At 37.7% G+C, this 25,982-nt stretch overlaps 1 protein-coding gene across 6 annotated transcripts in view; it reads right to left on the reverse strand.

The window, feature by feature from the left end:
- LPIN2 (lipin 2) overlaps positions 1-25,982 on the reverse strand; it is an 81,431-nt gene that overhangs the window by 52,461 nt on the left and 2,988 nt on the right. The window contains exons 1-2 of one of the 6 annotated variants that reach the window (XM_049111834.1): positions 16,773-16,881; positions 11,576-11,694 (exon numbers count right to left, since the gene is read on the reverse strand). The exons of 2 other annotated variants lie outside the window; for them this stretch is intronic. In XM_049111834.1, coding sequence (XP_048967791.1) covers positions 11,576-11,677 — 102 coding nt within the window. In that variant the 5' untranslated portion in view covers positions 11,678-11,694; positions 16,773-16,881. Of the gene's footprint in view, positions 1-4,596; positions 4,811-11,575; positions 11,695-16,772; positions 16,882-25,982 lie in introns of those variants that run through there. 3 more of the 6 variants (XM_049111833.1, XM_049111836.1, XM_025429389.3) reach the window with 3 other exon arrangements.

The following is a 25,982-nucleotide window of genomic DNA, read 5'->3' on the forward strand; positions in this document are numbered from 1 at the left end:
AGTAATAACTGTGGCATGCAATGGATGTTAAAAATAGAGGACAAAAGTTTGAGGAGAAACAGGTTGTTTATATATTCTCAAAGTCTCTCCTAGGATATATATTCATTACAAAAGGAAAAAAAGTTTACAGTGGAGAAACCTGGCAGATACCATCTTAAGCAAATTAGATAAACTTCACCAGTAATAAAACATATTACCATCAGGGAACTCCCGATAGGACATCATGTCTGTGGTATTCTAGCCAAGAATACATGACCTCCATCTAATTAGGAGACAATATCAGACAAACTCAAATTGAGGGAAATTCTACAAAATATCTGACCAGTACTCATCGAAAGGGTTAAAGCCACAAAAGACAACAACAGACTGAGAAATTGTTACTGGCAGACTACAGTGACTTTTCCAAATGCAAGTCTGGGATTTTGGATTTGATCCTGAAACAGAAAAGGACTTTAGTGGAAAAAAATATGAATAAAGTCTATACTTTAGTGGCCTTTTTAATGATTTGAGAGAGAGACCAAGTGAGAGCAGTGGACATCAGGGGCAGAAGCAGAGAGAGAGAGAGAGAGAAATCCCCAGCAGGCTTCCTGCTGAGCACGGGGCCAGATGGGGGCTCAATTCCAGGACCCTGAGATCATGACCTGCGCTGAAATTAGAAGTCAGATGCTCAACCAGCTAAGTCAGCCCCTGTAGTTTAGTTTTAAAAACAAAAAAATTCCGGATGCCTGGGTGGCTCAGTGGTTGAGTGTTTGCCTTCAGCTCAGGGTGTGATCCCAGGGTCCAGGGATCGAGTTCCACATCAGGATCCTTGCATGGAGCCTACTTCTCCCTCTGCCTGTGTCTCTGCCTCTCTCTCATGAATAAATAAATAAAATCTTTAAAAAAAATTCCTAGGCTCCACTATATCCTTTATTGTCTAAGAAATCTATTTTGTTTTGTTTTTCCTTTTGGTGTGTATTTAAAGTTCAGAAGAGGTTCACTGTCCTTGGCTGCCACTAGAATCAATGAGGAGCTCTGAGGAACCTCTGATGATTAGGCCACTGACCCTAGATTATAAGAACAAGTACTTTTTAAAGCTCCAAGAGACCCCAAAATGGCAGTTTATCAAGCTGCGTCTGAGGCAAGGTGATCAATGCCCAGTTCCCTCTTGAAAATACCTTGCTGCATGGGGTTGTGAACAGAACCGAAGGGTGTACTTCCTATTCCTCTCTTGTCTCACTTCCCCTAAAGGAATTATTTTTCTAATAAGTTCTGAATATCAGTCTATAATGGTTATGACTTCATGCTTTGTAAGAATATAAAAGATGACAAATGATTTTTATAATCTTAACTACTGCCCCTTGACCTCTAACTTACCATAGCCTCTCTATTTGCAGTTCAAGTGGAGTTCAGAGAAGTCTCAGAGAATGCAATAAAACTCTAGAGATTACACAGCTCTCTCTTCCTGTTTTCCTGGGATTCACCATAGGAGAATTTCTGAGGAAGGTCTTTTCTACATAGACACAGCTAGGAGTAAGATAGTATGACACCAAGGGCACACAAAGTTCTAAACATGATTTTATCACAGAATTAAAATGGTACTCTAATGAAATAAGATGAGCATATTACTACTTCCACCCTTTCACAAATACCTTCCCTAAGTACCTTAGGTTAAAGCAAAGAGAGCTCAAATAATGATTTTAGATTATGTAACGGATTTCAAAGAAGGGACAAATTAAAAAAATATATCTCTAGAAAGAGTGAAAAATAACCAATAAAAATTATTTTCCCTTTCAATTAGATAATAATGTGCAACACAAAAATTATCTACTCTAGAATTTTTTCTACAATTTTTTTCTTCAAATGGGTTGATTTTGAGTATTTAATACCTAAAACGTGAGTGTAAAACATTATATAAAAAGATAAGTGTTTTTTCCAAGAGAGGTAAGATTTTTATTTAGATCCTTTCAGACAGTTGTGTCCAAGTCCTTTAGACTAGACCATAATGGGATTACGACTTATTTTTCCTATGTACATTTCCTGACCAGCATCTGGATCAAATTGGCAAAACTGGGATTATCCTAATAAACGAGGTGAAACAGTTGAGCTAACTGAGAGGATGTAATCCACAAAATTCCTGAGGTCATCTGTGTCTTCAGGATTAAAGAGGCAAATGAGTTGTGAAAAGCAAAGATTCTAGAATTTATTCCCCCCAAAACTGCCTACCTAGTAATACCACCACATTTCTGTGAGGAAATAAAATTCAATGCAACTAGTATTTAGGTTTATGAACACTCTCCATGCTGGATTGGAGGAAAATGTTTGGTTTTAGACCCATTCACCCAGTGCTATTCTAGGATTTCGGGCAGCAGGAAGTAATGAAAAAATGTGCTACGGGTAAGGGGACTGAGGGGAGGCTTCTCCATCCTCCACCAAATATTTCCTAACTCCGTGTAAAACACTGCCCCAAGCCACATGCCCCGCCTACCAGGTGACTTGCTATCTTCTACCACCGGTGTAGTTTACAGTAAATCTTGCTATCAATAACACACATAAAATTCTCTCCCACAACAATAAGCTTTTTGGATTCAACCACACTAGTGCCCATGTCCTCTGATAGAGCACAGAGGGACAAGGATGGAGAAGCAGTGCACTCTTGCTTCCTGGAGTTCCCTGCAGCTGGTGAGGACATGAAGACAGAGATCCAGTTCACACTTCTACCCCATGAGCGTGTCTCACAGCCCTCTGTGCATGGGATTCTCAACTCTAATAAGAATGGCCAGATGCCATCTGGAGTCTCCACAGAAAGGCTTGATTCTAGAAGCATTTCCTAGGATTACAAATTTGGCTGAGAACTCCTGTAGTACATGCTGCCCTAATTTAAAAATGCAGTCAAGGTAGTTTAAAATAAGTGATGGAAAACAAGGCCAGCAGATTATTTTGGAACTTCAAGGTATTTAAATATGAAATAATTTGGCCATTTCCTTACCAACTAAAGGAATTATCCTCATCTATTTAAAAATTATGGAAACTATTTTTCCAATTCCTAATTTCTAACAAAGCACAAAAGTCTTCTTCTGGTTTTTTAAAATCATGAGATTTATACATTTATGTTCCAAACCCACAAAATCATCTCAAGATAGAGACATTCACCCAGGCAGTATATGAAAAGTAAGGAGTGTCAGGGTCACTGAGGGCCTGGACCCCTGAAAACTAGGTTTTTCCCTCTCCCTCTTGCCACACACACACACCCAAGTTACAAAGTCTAACTATTACATCATCAGTACAGCTTATTAAGCAGATATCAAATCTAGTGTCCCAAACAGGAGCCATTCAGAAAATCAAAGTATCTCTTGGGGCAGGGAGGTGATTCATGGGACTTAAATGTTCTAACATTAATATAAAAGGGAACTGTTAATAAAATGCAATCTAATCAAATACCTGTTAACCTCTCTCTAGAAAACACCAGTAGTAGGAAGCATAAGAACTTTGTCCCAAGATAGGTGGTTTGTGTGTTATTACTATTCACTAAAAGAATTTTTTAAATATTTCATAAAGATTCAGCTATGTTCACTACTGTCCCCTCTGACCTCAACAAATATGCATGAATCCATATATACATATACACCATAATATTAAAAAGGAAATTTCAGAAGTAAACTGCTTCTCTCCCTATACTTGACTTCCATTCACATGCAAACAATGTTCAGTTCCATTAGTTCCTAAGAACCCTGAACAAGTACACTTTCATCAAGAAATCCAAAAAGCAAAAAAAGCACACAAACATGGTAATATTTTTAAAGGTAACAAAAATTTATATAACTTTAAAATCAACATGATTATGAACCACAGATTTTAGAAATTATGTTTTTTTTTACTCTTTTTCATAAACACATACATCCTTAATTTTCTAAGAAATACCTTTCTTTAGTTAATGGTAAAAACCTCAGATTATTTTTAAAGGAAAAGGTTTCACAGGGTTAAATTATATTGTCCTTAATTTACCTGATTTTATTTCCTTAATGCTGACTTCTAGAACTTACACTTATATATGATTTATTTTGGATCTTGTCTAGATTAAAAAAAAAAAAAAAGAACTCAATTGCATTTTCGTCACATGTCAAGCTTACAATATTTTTTTGTTTCCAATCATAGGAGAGGGAAATACTGCAATCACTCTTTTGTATTATGTATCAGAATAAAATGCTAGTTTCAAAATACTAGTTTAGTTTTCAAAAAATTTTGGCTAGGACAATAAAAACCATAAAACTTTTAAATGCTTTTTATTCAACTACTGCACTTACCTGCAAAGAATGTGAAACCATGTATGTTTAATCTGAAACCTAGTTTTAAAAAATTCTGTTTAAAGCAGCAACCTCATTTTTTTCTCGGCAGAAAGTTATTTGTTAAATAATAAACAGAAAAAAGTAGAAAGATGATGTAGCATGACTGAGGGAGAGCAGGTACCAAATATTTCAGCTAAATGTAATACTAAATTTAATAAAATCCAGTAGGGTGCTACATTTTCCAAAGAAAAGGCATTAACCCTCTTCTCTCAGTACTACCCAGATTGAGCAAGCAAGCGAAGGGAACAGGACATCAGTGCATGTAACTCACCAGGATGCCAGCAGGGGCCTTTCCATGGTAAACACCTCCAGTTTTACTTAATGAGCCTTCATGAACCTTCTCCTCCTCCTCCTCATCTTTACTATCTTCTTCTAAATAAAACATCTTAAAACTGAGCTAGCTCATCAAGCATGGTTTTTTCCCCAGAGAAAAAGCTACAGTTCTAAATTATCAAAACGGAAAGCCACTCTGCTGACAAACTGAATGCAAACTGTTTGCCGACCCAGTAATATGGTTAAAACCGAAAGGAAATGGTTCTTAAAAAAAAAAAAAAAAAAAAGCAATACATAAACGACTTTACCAATAAGATTTGCTCAAAACACCTCTCAACCCCTTCTCTCTGAAGGAGATAAGGAGGGGCATGGGACAGGCTATGCCATATGTTTACACTGATAGGTACCAAGACCTGCCCAATCACATGACGGTCACCGCAGCTTCCATCACACAGGACAGGGATTGAGTTAATGATTCTCTAAATCAATCACATCCTCATTTTTAGAAATAAAAACAACTATATATAAAGAGAAGTAATCTTATAAAAATTAATCATTTGAGGGAAAACAGTATATATGTATTTTGTAAGTATCAACAAGCTTCCCAAAGACAGCAGGTTATATATGCTCTATAGAACTCAGTAACAACTTTTTGCCCTATTGGCATGACTCAAAATATTTTCACAATTCCAGATGGAAGATAGTATGCTCAGCCCTGTAAATAATGAAAAAGTTTAATAATAAATTATGTTAATATATTAATTATATTTTTACATAATAATAACTGAACAATTTAAGAGTATGACACTGCAACACTATAAAATGCAAACATTCCTGGTATTTTCTATTTCTCCATAAATCAACATCTAGTAACTTCAAGTGAACTTTTCTAAAACTCAAAAACATACTTAATACATATGGACAAAATATAGTTTTTAATTAAAAATATACTATTTTCTTCAATACAGTGTGGTTATATTGTGGCTAGAACCAACTGAGATGTGCTGTAAGCATAAAATACAATAAAAATGAAGTGTGAAATAAATTCCTAATTTTTTCATATATACATGTTAAAATAACTTTTTGATATAGAGTTAAATAAGATATATTCTTTAAATTAAATTATCCTTTTTTTTTACTTTATGTAATTTAAAATTATGTATATAACTCCTATTATATATCTATTGGACAAAGCACCATCTTAGGGCCCAGAGACAATCTTGAGAACAAGGAGAGAAAAAGGACATTCAGCCAGAGTTCTACTAATGAAGAAATGAAGATAAAAGGATTTCTCATCATGCTATAAAAGTACCAAATTAATTCATCAACAATATACTAGCTGAGCCTCATATATTTAATGATGTTCAAATTATTAAACTTTTTCTTCTGCTGGTAATCACAAAAAGACAGTATTTCCAAATGTTTGATCAAGTAAAAGGAGGCTGATAATGTTTACTACAGCAATATACCACCAAGATACACAGAAGAGTATTAAATGGCTGAATTAAAAACAAAATTCACCAGTATGAGAAAGAGCAAAAATGTATCTTTCATTCAGTACGTTACACTGCCCGGTGCCCAGCCTACCCAACACTAATGTGAGCCTGGAGTACATGTAAGTGCCCATGGGTGCTTGTAGCCTAACTCAGTATACATCAGCTAACACAAATTCTTCCCTTTAAAAGAGAAGTGATTTTTTTTTTTTAATCTAAATATCACATAACATTTAACAAGTTAAACCTTTCCTTCCGTGTCTGGATCCCAAGCATCAGATGGTAGTAAGAAAAAAACTGGTATTGGGGTGCTGCCAATGGGAAAATAATAAAAGGAGAAATAAGACATCAGGGAGAAGGGGAAGTAAAAGAGAATGAGAAAGAAGAGTAAAGAGAAACTACATAACTACATAAGATGAGGAAGGAGGGAAAAAAAAAAAAGAGGAAATAAAACCGGAAGAGATGAGAAAATACATAGGTGGAATACTAGAAACTGTTAAGAAGAAGGGTATATGTGGGATAAAGAAACAGGCAAAAAGGAAAAACAAAAACTTTATCCATTTTAAAAGTGAGTCAACTAAGGGGCGCCTGGATGGCTCAGGCGGCTGAGTGTCCCACTCTTGGTTTCAGCTCAGGTCATGATCTCAAGGTGTTGTCAAACCCTGCATCAGGCTCTGCACTCAGCACAGAGTCTGCTTGAGATTCTTTTCCCACTCCCTCTCCTTCCCCAAACCCCGACTCCTGTGCTCTCTCTCAAATAAATAATTTTTTTTTTTTAAGTGAGTAAATTGAGGCCCAGCAAGACATCAGGCAGTTAGGCCAAGGTCACCCACCTAGACCCAAGTTCTGGTTCAGTACTTTCTCCCATGATGCCAGGTTACAACCAGAAGAGAAAGTGCTGAACAAAGGAGAATGAAGTTCCACCAGAAGGAAAGACAGAGGGCTAACAAGAGAAGAAAGTCAAGAGCCAGAGGTTGGTGGGTATGAACTCTCCTCAAGCACACTTCACCTCAAAGGTTTCTTACACAACAACCAGGCCCTAGGCCAATCACTTCAGTTTCCTGCTAGTTTTGGTGTTGTTTCACTGTTTGGACTGATGACTCACAGAATGTTCTGACTGCAAGTGAGCACACACCATGGACCCAGACAGGGTGAGTTCATCTTCCAAACACTGACTCTGCAAGAGGCACCCACCTCCAGTTTTCCCCTGTGGTGACCTGTGGATCACCTGACTCCCAACTAGTACCCAACATTCTAGTTCTGGCCCATCATTTGAGTGGCGGCACTTGGACTTGGTCAATGAAAGTTAAAACTACAACCAACAGTTCCTAACATCTATATGATTTTTCAAAGAAAAACACTACTGTACTGCCAATTTTTTTCTTGAAAGCAAAGATAAATGGTTGAGTATCAAGTGAGACTGCTTTTTACTTTTACACAGCGTCTTTAATAACCTTTAAAAAATGCATAGAAATTGGAAGTTTTTCCTAGACTTCAATCTTTCCAGAAAAAGTCTAGCTTAAGGAAATAGAAACAAAGCTATAATGCTAATCAGGAGAGTCAGACTCTTTTCTTAGACTCCACAGATAATAATGATGCTAGTAAAATACACACTTTTTTTTTTAAACTACTAATCCCCAAAGTATATGAGACCAGGTATTAAAAGGCTTTTTAAGAAGACATAAGGATTTACTTAAAACTTCCTAATCTGAAACCTGCTTATCACAGGTTGAGCTAAATTGGTTCAATATAAGTAGTTACCCCACAAGTTATATTCAGACTTTAATTCAAAAAGTGAAAATAATCTACACCCTCCAGTGGTCAGACTGTGGAAGAGCAATTTATTTCTACTGAATTAACCAATGAAGAGATAAGAACACTAAAAAGTTCAGATAGATTAGTAGAAAATCATGATGAAAATATTTTTTAAAGCCTCAGTTACAATGAATTCATAATCTGTACCATAATTGTTTTACAGTAAAGGAATTAACTCAAGTACATTTCTATATTTTCAAGGGCACTCATGACAAAGAGACCCACATACAAAGGACCACAGTCCACCTGAAAGAGTTCCTTGAGCCAGATGGCTCTCTTATCATATATACCAATGCTACTTCTATATCTGATTAAGTACTTACAGACCAAGAATTCAACAATAATCTCTTGATATGTAGTTTCCTGGGGAAAGTGTAAAAATTCTAGCATATATAAAATCATATAAATAATAATAAATATGCTAGAACCTCAAGAGGTAAGTGTCTAAAAGGACATAACCAATTGACATTCCATATACGTAACTATCACAGACAATGAGAACCTACTCAAGTTTTACAGCTGCTAGATGGAGAAGTCAGGATATAATAAACCAAGGCCTGACTCCTGAGCCTTTGCTTTTAACTGTATCGCTGACATGTAATTTAAAATTTGCTTGCTATCATTTAGTAAGCTTAAAGAAAATAGCACCCAAGCAACTGGGACTATCATTTTAATAAGGAATCATCATAGGCACTGCTGAGAAAAGTCATCCTGGTAGGACAAACAGGTGAGAATATAAATTATCTATAGCCTTAAATGCCCCCCACCCCCAAACAGAATCTGGCAACCCTGTGATAGGCTCTCTTCCAATTTGTTTCTTTTTCAAACCTGCAAGTTTCTCAACTTGACTATGCCCACATCACCCTTCCCTCCCCATCAGAATATGCAGCATTTCATACTCTTGTATGCAGGTTCATTTATGTTCTTCAGGAAATGAATAGCAAAATGGCTAAGATACATTGCTATGACAATAACTTAAGGAATTTGCTTTTATGATATTAAGAAACATCTATCCTACATCTAATTCTCTTACCAGATTTTAATCAAATGCCTATATTCAAAGTAAAACAAAAATAATCAGAACTCTTAGATTGTCTTTCAGAAATCAATTCTGCCTACTTGAATCTAAAAGTCCCCTAAAATGCTTAAGAAAAAAAATACAGCATGGGTACCCAGATTTATATATGACAATAGTTATATTTCACACATAACAACAAATGCAATTCTAAGATGGCAGGATTAGTTGCATTTGGTAAAGCCTTAAGTCAGCTTTGCTACTCTTAGAGGTTAAATGCTAGTAATGTCTAAAATTTAACCTTGCAATGCCAGGACAATAGAGGATCCAAGAAAGCAAAGAAGCATCTCAGAGCAGCAAGTTTAAAAGAAAGATTTTTCCTCTTTTAAGGACATAGTACCACTGAAACAGAGACAGCATGTGACATTTTATAACTATCCCCCCCGTCCCATGCAACAAACTTCATAAAACTCTCTGAAGAATAGGTATTTAGTTTGTGTAAAAATCATTAGCCTTGGCAACAAATTAATTCTACTCAAGCTTTTTATATATATCTTTTAATCACAAAACTTCTGGATATAAAAAGAAATAAAGCAAACAAAGGTAATCTAAGCTAAATGTTCATGAGAAATTGTATGGCAAGCCAGTATTTATACTGAAACCATAGAAAAAAACACAATACGAGCAGCCTAGTACTAGTTATCTAGTATTTGAGTCATACTCTAGAGCTAGTCCTTTGCATATATTATCTTTGATCTACACTTCTGTGAAAGATTTGCTTTTATCCCTATGTGTTTGCAAATGAAGAAATAGAATAAGAGAGATTACGTGATATAGTCAAGGTTATCAGCTAGTTTTTAGCAGTGCCAGAGCCAGGTTCAAACTCTAATCCACTTATTTCCAAATTTCAAGATGTCTTCTATAGTATTTTCTAGGACTTCATATTAGGTTGGAACACAGATTTAATGAGCTAGGTATTTTAAAAATCTCAAATACAAATGAATCTAAAAGAATAAAATATTTAGGAATAAAACTAATCATAATCAAAGAGATAAAAACTTGCATATTTAAAATTACAAAACATGGGATCCCTGGGTAGCTCAGGTGTTAAGCGCCTGCCTTGCACCCAGGGCGTTTTCCTGGAGTCCCGGGCTTGAATCCCACATCAGACTCCCTGCATGGAGCCTGTTTCTCCCTCTGCCTGTGTCTCTGCCTCTCTCTCTCTCTCTCTCATGAATAAATAAATAAATAAAAATCTTTAAAAAAATTACAAAACATTGCTCAAAGAAATTTAAAAGGACCTAAGTGAAAAAAGACATCATGTTCGTGGCACGAAGACTTAGTATTGTTAAAATGTCAATACCACTCAAATCTGCAATCTAGATTCAACACAATCCCTATCAAAACTTCAAAAGACTTTTTTGCAGAAATATAAAGCGAATCCCCAAACTGATATGGAATTATAAGGGGCCGAAAACAATCCTGAAAAGGAAGAACAAAGTTACTGATTTTAGCAGTTACTACAAAGCTACAGTAATCAAAATAGTGTGGTACTGGCACACAGACAGATATACAGACCAATAGAGTAGAACTCAGTCCAGAAATAAACCCAAACATCCATAGCTGGCCAATGACTTTTTTTTTTTTTTTTTTTTTTGCCAATGACATTTTAAAAAGATTTTATTTATTTTGAGAGAGAGCAAGTGACCACATGTATGAGCAGGGGGAAGGACAGAGGCAGAGAATCCCAAACAGATTCCACACTGGGCACAGAGACCAATTCCAGACTCAATCTTACGACCCTGAGATCATGATCCAAGCCAAAATGAAAGAGTCAGATGCTCAACCAACTGAGCCACCCAAGTGCCTGACAGCCAATGATTTTTGACAAGGGTGCCAAGTCCATTCAATACGAAAAGAGTCTCTTTAATGTATGGTACCAAGAATGGGATTTCCACATACAAAGGAATGAAGTTGGAACCCTATCTCACATCACATAGAAAAATTAACTCAAAATGGACCAATGTCCTAAAATAAGGGCTAAAAACACACAAATTTTACAAGGAAACATGGAGTAAATATTCATGATTTTTTATTTGGCAAATGATTCTTAGATATGACATCAAAAGCATGAATAACAACAGAAAAACATAGATAAACTGGATTCCATCAAAATTTAAAACATTTTTTTTGTATCAAAGGACATTATCAAGGAAGTGAAAAGACAAACTACATCATGGGAGAAAAATACCTGCAAATCCCGTATCTAAATAAGCATTTAATATCTAGAATATATAAAGAATTTTTATCAAGACCATAAAGACAATCCAATTAAAATATACGCAAAAGGCCTAAGAAGCTCTCCAAAGAAGATATACAAATGGTCAATAAGTACATGAAAAGATGCTCAACATCATTAATCATTAAGGAAATGCAAATCAAAACCATAGTGAAATATCACTTCGTTTCCACTAGGATGGCTATAAAAATAAAACAAGAAAATAAGTGTTGCTGAAGATGTAGAAAATTTGAAATCTTTGTGCAACTGAAATCTGATGGGACTGTGAAATGGTGGTCATTGGGGAAAGTAATTTGGCAGTCCTCAAAAAGCTAAAGCTAGGGATCCCTGGGTGGCTCAGTGGTTTGGCACCTACCTTCAGCCCAGGGAGTGATCCTAGAGTCCCAGGATCGAGTCCCACGTTGGGCTCCTTGCATGGAGCCTGCTTCTCCCTCTGCCTTGTCTCTCTGTCTCTCATGAATAAATGAATAAAATCTTAAAAAAAAAAAAAAAAAGCTAAAGCTGGAGTTACCATATGATCCAGCAACTCGACTAGATACATATCCCAAGTAACTGAAAACAAGGACTTGTAAACCAATATTCACAGCAGCATTAGTCACAATAGCTAAAAGGTGGAACCCAAATAAGCTCTCAAGTATACCCTCTTTAGAGAAAATGTACACATCATTAGTAAATGTGTATATCCATGTAATTGTGAATCTAATTTTGGGGTTTGAGGAGCTGCTGGAACGTCTCAATGGCTCGTATGGAGAACCCAAGTAAAGAACCCCTGATTCTAATTCAATCTGTTGTTTGAAAGACAAGAACATGCAGGAACTGAAAAATTAAATTGCTTCCCAGCTGAATTAGATAAAACATTCTCAATCTTTGTAATTTGAAGCCTTGCATCATGTAACAACCCTTAAAATGGAACAGTATAGAATATATGGAAATACATGCCATTCATTCCTTCAGAAGGGATGGTGCTGTGGAAATATTCATTTAACACATATTTTTCCAGTGTCTACTATATATGTCAGGCACCAGTACTGCCTTTATCCCTGGACAAAAGGAGTTCCTGCCCCAGGCCCTGCACTTTGCATGGCCCTCCATACCACAAACCCCAAATAAAAAGACAGCATTTATTTTATTACTTACTATTTTCATATTTTCAGATCTCTAGGCAAGGGTTTTTTTTGTTTTGTTTTTTACAATCTACCTCATGGAGGAGGGACGCACAAGCCAAACTGCTCCTACACTTGCCCCTCAAACCTCCCCAGCCTACATGTGCTAGTGCTCAGGCTGTGACAGGACGGGGCAATGCTGCGAAACAGCCAATGGTGGGAATGTTGGCCAGGCCAGGGACGTGACTGGATTCATAGCTTTAGTTAGACCAAGGTTTCTCAACCTTGGCATAGGCACACTGAAGTCAGATCATTTTTTCTAGGGTGTGAAGGGGCACACTATCCCTGATCTCCAACCACTAGATGCCAGTAGCACTCTCCCCAGTTGTGCCAAGCAAAAATGTCTCCAGTCATTGTTTTTTTTTTTTTTTTTAAAGAGTTTTATTTATTTATTCATGAGAGAGAGAGAGAGAGAGAGAGAGAGACTGAGAGAGAGAGAGGCTGAGACCCAGGCAGATGAAGAAGCAGGCTCCATGCAGGGAGCCTGATGTGGGACTTGATCCCGGGTCTCCAAGATCAGGCCCTGGACTGAAGGCGGCATTAAACTGCTGAGCCACCTGGGCTGCCCATAGCTTGGGCTTTTAGACAGATTGAGTTTTAAATTACATTTCTACTACTTACAATATCCCTAGTACTTATCCTTTCTTTGAGCTTCAGCTCAATTGGAGCTTCCTATGAACCCTCCATAGAGCTAAGGTCACCAAACCCACCATGCCGGACTGTTTTCAGGAATTCAGTGAGGTAGCACCTGGAAACTACTAGGCCTTAATAAATATTAGTCCTTTCTTTTCATTAAAAAGCAATGTACTAAATACCTTCAAGACCTCTGCCACACGGGTGCCTACAGATAGATGACTGATCGTTAGACTAGAATCCCTGCCACTGAGATGTCTGCTCACTATTTACTGAGGGACACAGGAAATAAATGACTTTTGATCTAATTCCCACTTTAATCAACAGCTCTTTTTTTCTTTGTTTTAGCTTTCCATACCATTTTCCCATTACCTAAGGTCTATCCAACTGAGGCCCATCCTTCAGCATGTTTGTTCAAATAATATAATTCAGATTCCATCCCCAAATGGCCAAAATAAGACTAACATGGGTCAAAAGAATCCAAGGGGTGTAGGAAATGGTCTTAAGAACTATTAGATCCAGCGACTCCCAGATCTACTATACACTTGGTCCAAATCAGATCAGTCTAAGTCATCTTCCTCAGTGTATTTCCTTTTTTCAAATTCTGGTGTAAAACTGTTTAATCACATTTACATTCTAACTCTATTTAACATGAAGGCTGTCTTTTAAACACTTCTAAAGGCTATAATAAATTGATCCTATTGATATGCCACTGTCCAACATGTTATTAGGACTCTTCTTTTTCTGAAAGATCCTCAAATAAAATTTCGGTACTACACAGGATAAAAATCACTATCATTACTATATGGTCACAACTCTTAAACAACAAAGAAGTAATTATTATTCATCTCTTTGACATGCATGATCCACCAGATGCTGCTCTAAAAGATTTCTGGCTATTCTGAAAAACCTAACATATCTTAAGGAATAAAGACCTTCCACCACTTAGCATAAAATATTTCAAGACTGAAAGCAAATTATAAAGAAAAGGGTGTTCCAAAATGTTTTAAGAATGACAGCGTCAAAAAAAAAAAAAAAAGGACAGCATCATTGAAATGTGTATATCACACTAAAGTGGGCAATGTACATTTATTTGATTGCATAAATTTTTAGTCACATTCCTTCATAGTTATATTTTTTATAGGAGTATCAACAGTTTCTTTATTATTCATTTATAATGGAATGCAAAACCGAAGAACTTGTATCAGATCTTATGGGTAAACTTTCAACTTCATAATGTTTAATCTTTTATTTAAACAACAGTATTTTTCATCGTGAATAATATCCATCAACTGTCATCATCTGTCACCTCCATCTCAATAGAAACTGCGAGGATCCAGGAAAGAAATGACTATTTGCTCACACTCCAGGACAGTTCTGTATGTATTTATCACATATCACATATCCCAGAACAACAGAACCACATCCATTTCTCCCCTCCCTACCACACACAGACCAACCACATCATTTGTTTTTACAGACCTTGCCAGAGGTACCAGCTTCTCTAAATTGCCTAGGAAACTCAAAGCAAATGTTACCTTTTGCATGAGAGATACCAGATTCAACACTTCGTGAATAATATGTATACTTCATCTTTGGAGCTTATATTTTTCTAAACTTAAATGAAATTCAAAGGGATATTAGTGAGGTCAAAGCTATAGCAATCTCCTATGGGACATCATCAGAACACCAAGACATTTCTTTATAACCCTTCAGGGTACCATGATGAAATCAAGACAGTGCTACAATTCTAGTTAAAAGTGACTCCTACTGGGCAGCCCGGGTGGCTCAGCAGTTTAGTGTCGCCTTCAGCCCTGGAGACCTGAGATCGAGTCCCATGTCAGGCTCCCTGCATGGAACCTGCTTCTCCCTCTGCCTGGGTCTATGCCTCTCTCTCTGTCTCTCATGAATAAATTAAAAAAAAAAAAAAAAAGTGACTTCTACTGCAGAAACAGTTTGACCAACCTCACACACTGCATCAACCGTCTTTCAGTGACTCCTGTAGGTGAAGAGAAAGATCTTCCCTGATTACTGGTAGCATAGTAATAAAAAAACAAACAAGGTGGGGGGAGTATCCATTCATTAGCTTCCTTAACTGATCAGAATTCCTCACCTCCAGTAACACATACTCATTTTTTAACACCTGCAGTGTCTCTTGCATTTAACTCTCAAGAATGCAGAATCCCCCTCCTTGTTTCCCAGAAAAATGTATTTTAGATCAGGAAGCACAAATTCACCACTTCTCCACTCTTCTCTTGGAAATGCCTGGGATCTCTGTCTCAATTACACAAAACACGGTGACCATGAGGCCAAGAAGCAGGGATGTGAATTCCTGTGTAGCCTGCAGAAATCCTGCTCCCAATTCCAGGCATCCCATACTGGTATCTGCAGAGGCTCCTGGGGAAACTGGTAGAGGCTGTGGAGATGATTAAGTCTTCCACTAGAAGCCAATTAAAACACAGCTTTCAAATTTCAGCTTTATTGTACACAGCTACTACTGGGACCCTAGTAGAATTTTCAGAATTGTTAGGAGGGGGACCCCCCCTCTCTCAGCCTGGGAGGACATCTGGGTGGATAAAGGGAGAAGCTGTGGAGACAGCAGCCATTGCCAACTGCACCGCTACTGTGAAAGCCACCCATAGCTCTAATTTGAGCTGTGTCCTAGTTTTACGTAGCTTTACAAAACAAACGCCAGGTAAGGCTGCATGGCTGTGTTATCACAAGCTGACTTGCACACTGAGCTACTGCAACGAGAGGACTTCCAAGAGCAACAACAACTTAGTGAAGCAACATTTGGAATGGGGGAAAATAAAGCTTGTTTCAACTCACTGACCTGTTTAAAAGCAGGGTTTAATGTGTTAGGCACTATTCTACTCTGAGCTTAGATCAAGCAGTGAACCTGGCTGATGAGGTGCCGGCTCTCACAGCACTTAGATTCTAATAGAGGAAGGGACAGGAAATAAAAATAAAATTCCAGACTGGGCTAACTATTATAAAGGAAGTTAAAGAGAGTGATGCTGCTAGAAAGTAAGGGAGGAAGGGCTACTTTAGGTAAAAGGATTGAGGAGCCAAAACCAAGAAAATGTAGGACAGAATTTTTAAAAACAAAGTCAAACCAGAAAGGCTCAATCTGAAAAATAAAGAATGTAATTAACACAGAAGACAGAGCATGAGAACCCAGCTGATCATGTTCACATACCTATGTCATGATATATTTAGGATTTACTTTCTCACAAGACACTGCTACAGTCATGCTGCCAACCTTCAAAGTTACTTGAGAAACAAAGGGGAGAAAACGAGGTACCTCAGATACTAAGTGATTAAACATTCAGGAAACCAGCAGAAATTTAACAGAATGAATCAAAACAGAAATCTCCAATTGTAATCTAAAAATTACTTCCTGAGGGGATCCCTGGGTGGCTCAGCAGTTTAGCGCCTGCCTTTGGCCCAGGGCACGATCCCGGAGTCCCGGGATCGAGTCCTGCGTCGGGCTCCGGCATGGAGCCTGCTTATTCCTCTGCCTGTGTCTCTGCCTCTCTCTCTCTCTATCATAAATAAATAAATAAATAAATAAATAAATAAATAAATAAATCTTTAAAAATAAAATAAAATAAAAATTACTTCCTGAGAGTTGCTTTCTGATCTTCTGCGAAGACAGATGTGGCTAAGAGTTTCTAATAATATTACGATAACTAGACAGTCTGTTAAACACAAAAGATGGCATATACTTGATCTTCATTCCCTCTTAAAACTCACCATTCGGGGGCACCTGGGTGGCTCAGTGGTTGAGCATCTGCCTTTGGCTCAGGTCGTGATCCCAGGGTCCTGGGATCAAGTCCCACATCAGGCTTGCTTCTCCCTCTGCCCATGTCTCTGCCTTTCTCTGTGTCTCATGAATAAATAAATACATAAAATCTTTAAAAACAAAACAACAAAACCCACCATTCAAAATTATACTGTGATCCCAAAAAACACTAAGTTGAAGTTCCAACCCTCCCTACCTCAGAATGTGATCTTTTGGAAACAGGATCATTGTGGAGGTAGTCATGTTAAAATGAGATCATCTGGGCAAGCCCTAAACCAATATCCCTAAACCACTATGACTGGCTTTCTTAGAAAATGAGGAAATTTGGACCAAAAGACAGACAGACACATATAGAATGCCATGTGACCATGAAGGTAGAAATCAGCATACTGTATCTACAAGCAAAGAAATGACAGAAATTACTATTAGTTAGGAGAGAGGCATGAACAGATTCTCCCTACAGGCTTCAGAAGGAACTAACCCTGCTGACACTTTGATTTCAGACTTCCAGCCTCCAAAACTGAGACAACAAATCTTTCCGTTGTTTAAAGACCAGGTTTGTGGTACTTTTTCGCAATTTATTTACTAACATGATAGTTAAGAAATATAAAAGGAGTAATCCAGAAGCACAAAGAGAATGTTTAGAGAAAATGAAAGAGGTTGTCAAGTTTCTGAAAGACCAAACATGGGAGAAAAAAAAAAAAAGAGGATCAAAAAGCAAGGCAGTGCTCAAGCTCAAAACCAGAGCCCACACTGGTGGAGGCATGCCAAAAACAAACAAACAAACAAAAAACATTACAAGACAATTTCCCCAGAGTCAAAAACATGATTTTCCAAGTTGAAAGTTCCTACCAAAAAAAAAAAAAAAAAAAGAAAGTTCCTACCAAGTAATCAGCACCAGGGTGGAGAGGTACCTGCACTGCAGTGGGCTCTACAAAGGCAGTCATGACAGAAAGATGCTACTAGACAATGTTAAAGGCTCCGCAGTTTCTTTATGGGCAAAGAACTCAAGAAATCACCACGTGGGCATGGCTCTACAAAGCAGGATGCACATCACACTCTCAATCAGAGAGTGCCCCAATGCCAGCTGCCTCCCAAACTTTTCTGAGGACATACAGCTGCAGATGCTTCTGCTTGTGGGGGTGAAGTCTCACCAGATCTAAGAAGCACCTGTATATTCTGAGTGTTTTTCTGTCCTTCTGATCTACAGAGACTGATAACATACTGCCCTCTAGCCGGGTTTGAGTGTACAAAAGCAAGGCCAAGAATGTGGGTTCACCATGAAGCCAGGTGTGGAAGGCACTTCCCAAGTGTCCTAGCCACTCCCTCCCTGTAAAGGGTACAGGAACCAAGCTGCAAATCACAAATAAAGGCACTTCACCAAAAGATGAGTAAAAGGAGAGAATTTAAAAAGAGATAAAACTGCTTTAAAAAAAAAAAAAAACTGGAAGGGAAAGGATAGAAAGAGTGGGAAGGAGAGAGAAACAGAAATTAAAAAGCTTGGGATTTCTCAACAGTAAACAAATGCAAATTCTAAAAACTATTTCCATTCTAGCATTTAAGTATGAGGCTAGAATAAATTTTGAGACAGGTAAGGTCTCAGAATTGACCTCCTGTGAACCCCTTCTCAAAAAGCTACAGGAGGATGTGCCCATCAGAATGAGGAAGCAGGTTGACAGAGGACTATCTAGGAAAGAAGACCAACAAAGGTGAGAAACTAACAGGATGCAGGCGAGGTGTTCACTGCTCAGAGTCCTGTAGTTCAGTCAGAAACTGGGGACCTGGGCAGCCCGGGTGGCTCAGGGGTTTAGCACCGCCTTCAGCCCAGGGCCTACCCGGTATCGAGTTCCACGTCAGGCTCCCTGCAAGGAGCCTGCTTCTCCCTCTGCCTGTGTCTCTGCCTCTCTCTCTCTCTCCCCAGGTCTCTCATGAATGAATAAATAAAAATCTTTAAAAAAAAAAAAAAAGAAAGAAATAAAGAAAAGAAACGGGGGACCTGAATTTGTGATTAATCCCAACAAAACAATGAACTCCAGCGAAAACAAAACTTTGAACTGGTGTAGAAATAAAATCACTGACGGGCTTAGTTTTAAACAGTGCTTGGCCATGAAAACATACATACCTACCATTGAGAAATTAAATTATGATACGATTACATGGGAAGGGTAAAAGGAAGAGTGTGTAAGAAGGGTTATGTAAGAGATGAATCCTCATCTAACACAGTCGGAAATCTATAGAGAATATCTAAAACTGAAAAACCAAGCTACAGTAGTTTAGGCACATATGCATAAAATTAAATCCCACAAGAAACAGGTAAGAGTTGAAAGAAGCTGCTTCTAGGAAGTAATCAGCAGTGGTATTCTTCACTATATATATCTCAAAGTACTATCTGAATTTTATATGAATTTTTAGACTTAAAAGATGAATAGAACTATCATGTGATGCAGTCCTATAATAAAGAAACATATGTATAAGGAATAAAAACTACTAGAGAAATGAAAAAACAAACACCAAGTAAATATGAGCACTGTGGGGTTTTGTTTTCAATTAGGAAAAACTCTTTTCTAGCTCTCCACATCAGCACTGAGCTTTAGATATATGTCTCATTAAGACAAAACAAATGAACAAGAAAATTTAAATATATAAAGTTCTTATTAAGTTATCTAGTTCATTCACCTGGGAATGGCAAATGTCCTAACAAGAAAGCCATTTTCTTTCTGTGTCAAAGATATTAGCAAAAGATTTAGCCAACATGGATAAGGATGACAGAAGATTTAAAAAAATTATCCACCATTAACAATACAGGCTTATGAGTATTTTTCAAATAGCAGAGAATAAAATACCATGTAGTTTTATAACCTAAGGAAACTTTAATGATAAGCAGTTATTAAAGTTTATAGAAAAATATTAAAGACTTTATGAACTAGTCAGCAAAAGTTTTTTGGTTTTTTGTTTTGTTTTTTAGTTAAGCACTCATCTGTAGTGTATATACTAGGTATACAGAACAGCTTTGCCTTCTAGATACATAGAAAAGGCTCCACTTACAGGCACAGACAACAAAATTCAGAGAGTAAGAGATGAAATGATGGCAAAAATCACTAGGCTTAAATTTACAGACATGTAGTGCATTAGGCTTAGATACAAAATTGCTAACATAAAAATAAGTTTTCCATTTTGATCGATAGAGATAAAAGTTCTGGGTCAAGAAAATATTAAGCAAGCACAAACATTTTCAACTAGACATCATATCCTTTTTTAAAAAAAGATTTATTTGAGAGAAATAGAGCGCTCGAGTGGGGTGAGAGGCAGAGACAGAAGCAGACTTCCTGCTGAGCAGGGAGCCCCATGCAGGGCTCAAACCTAGGACTCCAGGATCATGACCGGAGCTGAGGGCAGCTGCTTAACTGACTGAGCCACCCAGGCGCCCCTAAACATCATATCCTCATGCTAAAAACATTAGCACAGAAGCTCACACCAAGATACTTCCTTTGACTCACTCTCAATCACTCCCCTGTCTATCCCCCCTACCTGGTTTTATAAAATTCTGCTTGATATAGAGGTAGACCCACTTAATTCTCCTTCAAGACTATAAGGTACTTCAAAGCAAGAAGGATGTACTATTCACCTTTTTTCCTTTTGCCCCTGTGCCTCTCAAAACTGGCGCATCTTGTCTAGTGAGAAATCCTAGCCTGCCACCCTGCCTCTGGACCTCTAGGTGGCTTGTGGCTCTGGTTTAATACACAACCTCATCTGATCCTCAGAATAAGGCCATCAGTAGATATTGTTATCTACGTCTTACAGAGGAGACAACTGAGTAAGCTATATGCCAAGCACAAAATCACGAATTTGGGAATTCCTAAGGGCTATGAATGTTTCTGTTTAATGAGAAGTTATTCTGTATTGAAGAGTTAATACCAAATCATTGATTTATTCAATTACAGTGAGTAAAACACCATTAAAATTCCATCAGAGCAAATTCTATCTGTAGATAGTTGCCGAGTCAAATGATATACTGAAGAAAGTGCCAATTTATAAAAAACAAATCTGTTCAAAAATGCAAACTCAGATACTCAACAATATTAGGGGTTTCAGCTGGCTACCCACAATGTGATGGGACAAGTGTTCCTACATGAAGTAATAGGCTAGAAGCTCTGTCCAGCTCTGAAACGCTGTAACTCAGGGCTCCTATGCATAATCCAGTCCCACATAAAGCAAGGGTTATGGAGTTTACTTCTTGTATAAAAAACAGTCAAAATTACCAGGGAAAATCCTTCAAGAAGACATCATGTTGAATACAAACCACGTCTCAAAAAGTCCAACTGAGCCTATTTCTTCCTCCCAATACTAAAAAGAACTGACTTTCTGTCAAGCTGAGCCAGAGACCAAAATTCAGCTAGAGTTTAGGGGCTATGTGTTGTTGTTGTTGTTTTTTAAGATTTTATTTATTTATTCATGAGAAAGAGAGAGAGAAAGGCAGAGACACAGGCAGAGGGAGAAGCAGGCTCCATACAGGGAGCCTGACGTGGGACTTGATCCTCGGTCTCCAGGATCAGGCCCTGGGCTGAAGGCGGTGCTAAACCGCTGAGCCACCAGGGCTGCCTTAGTGGCCATGTTTTTAAACACCAGATTCCCAACTCAGCCCAGTTATATGCTCATGTTACAGAGGCAGGCAGAAGAGTATCAGCTTCATATCATCCAACTCATTCTAGACCCAGCACCACCAAGTGGGGTTAGCCAGGCCATCTCCTTTGCTTTATTGGTGGTTTTGCATCTATAAATGATTCAGAGAAACCCAGAGCTCCTATACAGTAGGTGCTATGCTTTCTATTAGCAGTTTATAGATGCTGAGGTTAAGAATAAGTTCTCCAGTTCTACCTAATAAAGTCAAAACAAAACTGTTCCCCCAAATTGGTTTTGGCATGTCAATCAGATTCACGAGAATTCTTATCGTCCTTGGGCAGTGTGGTGGCATGGGAGCAAGGGCAATGGAATGAGATCAAGGTCAGTACACAGTCACATGCCTTTGGCAAATCTTTCAGCTTCACAGTCTTCACCTAAAAAATGCAGCTACTATCTCTACCATGCATAGTTATTGTGCCTCTTAAGAGAGAATTTATGTAAAACATAATGCCTCACCCAAAGATGTTCAATAATGTAACTGTAATGACAATCTTTTACAAACATTAAACATCTCCTAGAAACAGTGTTCCTAAAAAGTAGCCATCAGCACCATTTTAAGGACTGAGTCTCAGTGAACAGAGTATATTAAAGACACCAAAACTCCAAATGTTTACTTTTCAAATACTGCTACTTAGGATATTTTGAATTCGTTGAACCAGTTAGAAAACCTTACAACAAAAAATCACTCCTTTCTTATAAAGCATCTGTTTAATACACATTTTAAATTATAAAATAAAGAGCTTTCAGGGTGCCTGGGTGGTACAGTTAGTTAAGCATCCAACTCTTGGTTTCAGCTCAGGTCACGATCTCAGAGTCATGAGACCAAGCCCAAATCAAGCTTCGAGCTCAGCACATAGTCTGCTTGAGAGATTCTCTCCCTCTTTACTTCCCTTGCTCACTCTCTCTAAAGAAATAAAATCTTTTATTTTTAAAAAATAAGAGAGCTTTTTATTTAGAAAGTATGTATATGTATAAAAAAGAAAGTATTTATATACTTCTCTAGATAAGTCCTGTTCCTGTGTAGTTTGCATGTAAACAGATGTTATGGCTATAATTATAATGTCCATTAGCTAAGTATTATTCAAAAAATGTTGAGATTAAAGTAATTTAAAAAGATATGGACACTTGGGTGGCTCAGTGGTTGAGCATCTGCCTTTGGCTCAGGTCGTGACCTCAGGGTCCTAGAACGGAGTCCACATCAGGCTCCCAGTAGGGAGCCTGCCTCTGTGTCTCTCATGAATAAATAACTAATAAATAAATATACAGACTCAGCTGTTGGGGAAAGTAACATACCACAATTCAAAGAGCTCCAATTCAGAGTTCATAATTCATATCTACTATTTCATGGTTTTGCTGTCTGAGATTCCTATTTATTAAGTAGGCTCTATGCATGGGGCTTGAACTCACAACCCGGAGATCAAGACCTGTGCTGAAATCAACAGAATGAGCCACCCAGGTGCCCCAAAAGGCTAAATTTAATAAATTATGTCCAAATACCTGATAAGACCTATTCACATTCTGGATACTTCTCTTTTAGAATCAGTAAACACCAAGTCTCAAAAAAAAAAAAAAAAAAAAAAGGCACCAAGTCTCTATTATAGCTGGACACATCTATCTTGCCAGGTGCAACACATGTCACATCATAATGCGCTGAAGAAAGTAGAGCCATCATGGAATTGTACAATTCCACTGTTTACTCAGGAGTATAAAGAAGGCTTTTAGGTAGGTTTCAATTCCAGATTAACCAATGAATTTATGATTCTTTCTATAAAAAAGAAAACATTTTGGGCAGCCCGGGTGGCTCGGTGGTTTAGCGCCGCCTTCAGCCCAGGGAATGATCCTGGAGACCTAGGATCGAGTCCCGCATTGGGCTCCCAGCATGGAGCCTGCTTCTCCCTCTGCCTGTGTCTCTGCCCCTCTTTCTCTATCTCTCATAAATAAATAAATAAAATCTTTAAAAAAGAAAACATTTTGCTACAGATCTAAAAACAGAGGTTTAAAAAGATATTTAAATCAATTATCCCATTATATTTCAGAAATAAGTAAAAGCAGAAACTCTGTCACTAAAATTACTTGGAACCATATGCCTATCTTTCTTCTGAGTAAAATCACTGAAGGACGCTTTTCCAATGCTTAGCTTCTCTTCATCTAACAATTACTTAGTTATGACCATCAAAACCAAATAATGTTTAAACCTAGATACTGGTACCCCTTCTTTTTTGAAATACTATGTCTTTAATCATGTTTCTTAAACTTTTCAAAACCATATCCCTTTACACTCCTTATAATGTAACTTAATATTTCAACTAAATTCACAAGTGACCCCAAAAGTTAAGAATCAAAACAATGGGAGACAGCACAACAAACCTTCAAAGAATTTCCACCACCCTGCAAATAAACAGGTCTGCACAGCCACTCCGCTCACTCTAGTGGATCTTTCTGCACATCAACCTATGAAGGTCTGTCCTTTCATCTTTCTCCATCGGTTAACTTTTAAAATCAACAGATCCTATCCTCAGGTGTTCAGGTTTGAACGTTCTTTCCTCCTCTCCTCAAATCCAACTTTCTCTACTACAATCTGACAAACCTTTCAGGCTAGCTTCTTATCACTTCTATTCAACAGTCCATCTCTCCCCTACTCCTTCTCTTAGTTACACATTTACAAAAAGGAGGCAAACTAGCACTGCCTGCAGGCCACACAGGGTGTTTGAAAATTAAGGAGACAGTAGTTATTTACTTTAATATCAACTAACAGCTAGAGGAATGCCACAGATGACTTAAGAGCAAATACAAAGTAACACAACAAGATCAATGTCTCTTACAGCTGAAGTTCATGGAGGAAAGTGAGTATTGAAAATAAGTAAATGTTTGGGGCAGGTGGAGACAGTAGGGAGCAAACTGATATGAGAGAACGGAGATGGGAAAAACACATTTGCTAAAACAGGTGAGAATGGATCACTGGAGATTCTTGAACAGGAAAGATTTAAAAAAAAAAAAATGCCAGGAGTTGAAAACAAGTTAAAATTTATAAATCACTTTATATTTTACTTATGCTTTGCCTGGCTGAAAAAAATAATTCGAGGCAGTTCAGGCAAATACACCTATTACTAAACAATAAAATAAAATTGGTACAAAAACAAAGAATATGAATTAAAGACAGGAAACTAGGTTACTATTCATAAAATCAACTACAGTAACTACAGAAGTAAAGATTTTTTCTAAACTGTTCAAATATGCCAACAAGTCAGATTAAGGCAATCCTCCAGCTACCTGAACATCATTAGGTAGGCTTTTCTACGAGCCGGTGTTCATCCTCCAAAGAAGGAGAAAAGTCTAATTTGGATGGTTCATGTTGAAAATACAGAACAATACAGATAAATATAAACACCACATAATAAAGTTCTAAATTCAAGGATTACAAAAATAGTTACATCGATCCTAAATGGATTTTTAAAAGAGCTCTATGAATCCCCCATTTTTCTAACACATTTATGTAGTCTCTCAACTTACATATTTGACCTGAATAAAAATAATTTTAGAAAACCGTACTTCTAACATATAACCCACCTTGTCTTTCAGCTGTATCCTCCTTGTACAGAGGTAAAATTTGGTAGCAAAAGGAGCTGATGCTGTAACCATTCTGTTATGCTTTACAGATTCAATGATTTCTGGCTCTTTCATTTTCTTGGTAATAATTTTAACACCAATTTAAATTGACAAAAATAGGAGGACAGAAATTCAGTATCCAGGGGCTTTACAGGAAAAAGAATCTAAATCGTAGTCAATGAATCAAATTTAAAAACTATCTTATCTTCATTCTAATCCTCAAAGTCACATTCAGAGCTTTATCTTGCATTGCCACACAGCTTATCTCCTAACAGATTCTTTTTTCCTTCTTCCTTATAGATAGGCTGAAAAGAGCAGAATCATCCAGTCAGAATTTCAAAGCAGAGGCAAGCCATATGGGCCAAGCTTTCTGTGGTTGGGCAGGATCAAGTTAGCCAGAGGTGAGGAGCACAGAGCTGGAATGGCCCCACCACACCCAGGTTGCCACGGACTCTCAGAGACACCTAAGCTGCTTCATTTGGACCTCAGCGGTGAGCGACTTTCTCTCACACATTTGTCTTCAAGAGTAAAGGAGCGTACACATGTAAAGCGTTTAGCGTTAGTAATAGTGCGCCAGTAAAAAGAATAAAGAATCAAATTGACAGCAGGGGAGGTAGATTCCAAAAAGTGCAGTTAACTGCCAGTAAAGCCACCAAGAAATCTTATTAGAAGGCCTTCTGATACAGCCATAAAGCTTACTACTCCAGCCTATAATAATTATCCTCAAAGTTTTTTTTTTTTTAATTTTTATTTATTTATGATAGTGACACACACACAGAGAGAGAGAGAGGCAGAGACACAGGCAGAGAGAGAAGCAGGCTCCATGCACCGGGAGCCCGACGTGGGATTCGATCCCGAGTCTCCAGGATCGCGCC

This window comes from Canis lupus, chromosome 7, assembly GCF_003254725.2.
Source record: "Canis lupus dingo isolate Sandy chromosome 7, ASM325472v2, whole genome shotgun sequence".
NCBI classification, from domain to species: domain Eukaryota; kingdom Metazoa; phylum Chordata; class Mammalia; order Carnivora; family Canidae; genus Canis; species Canis lupus.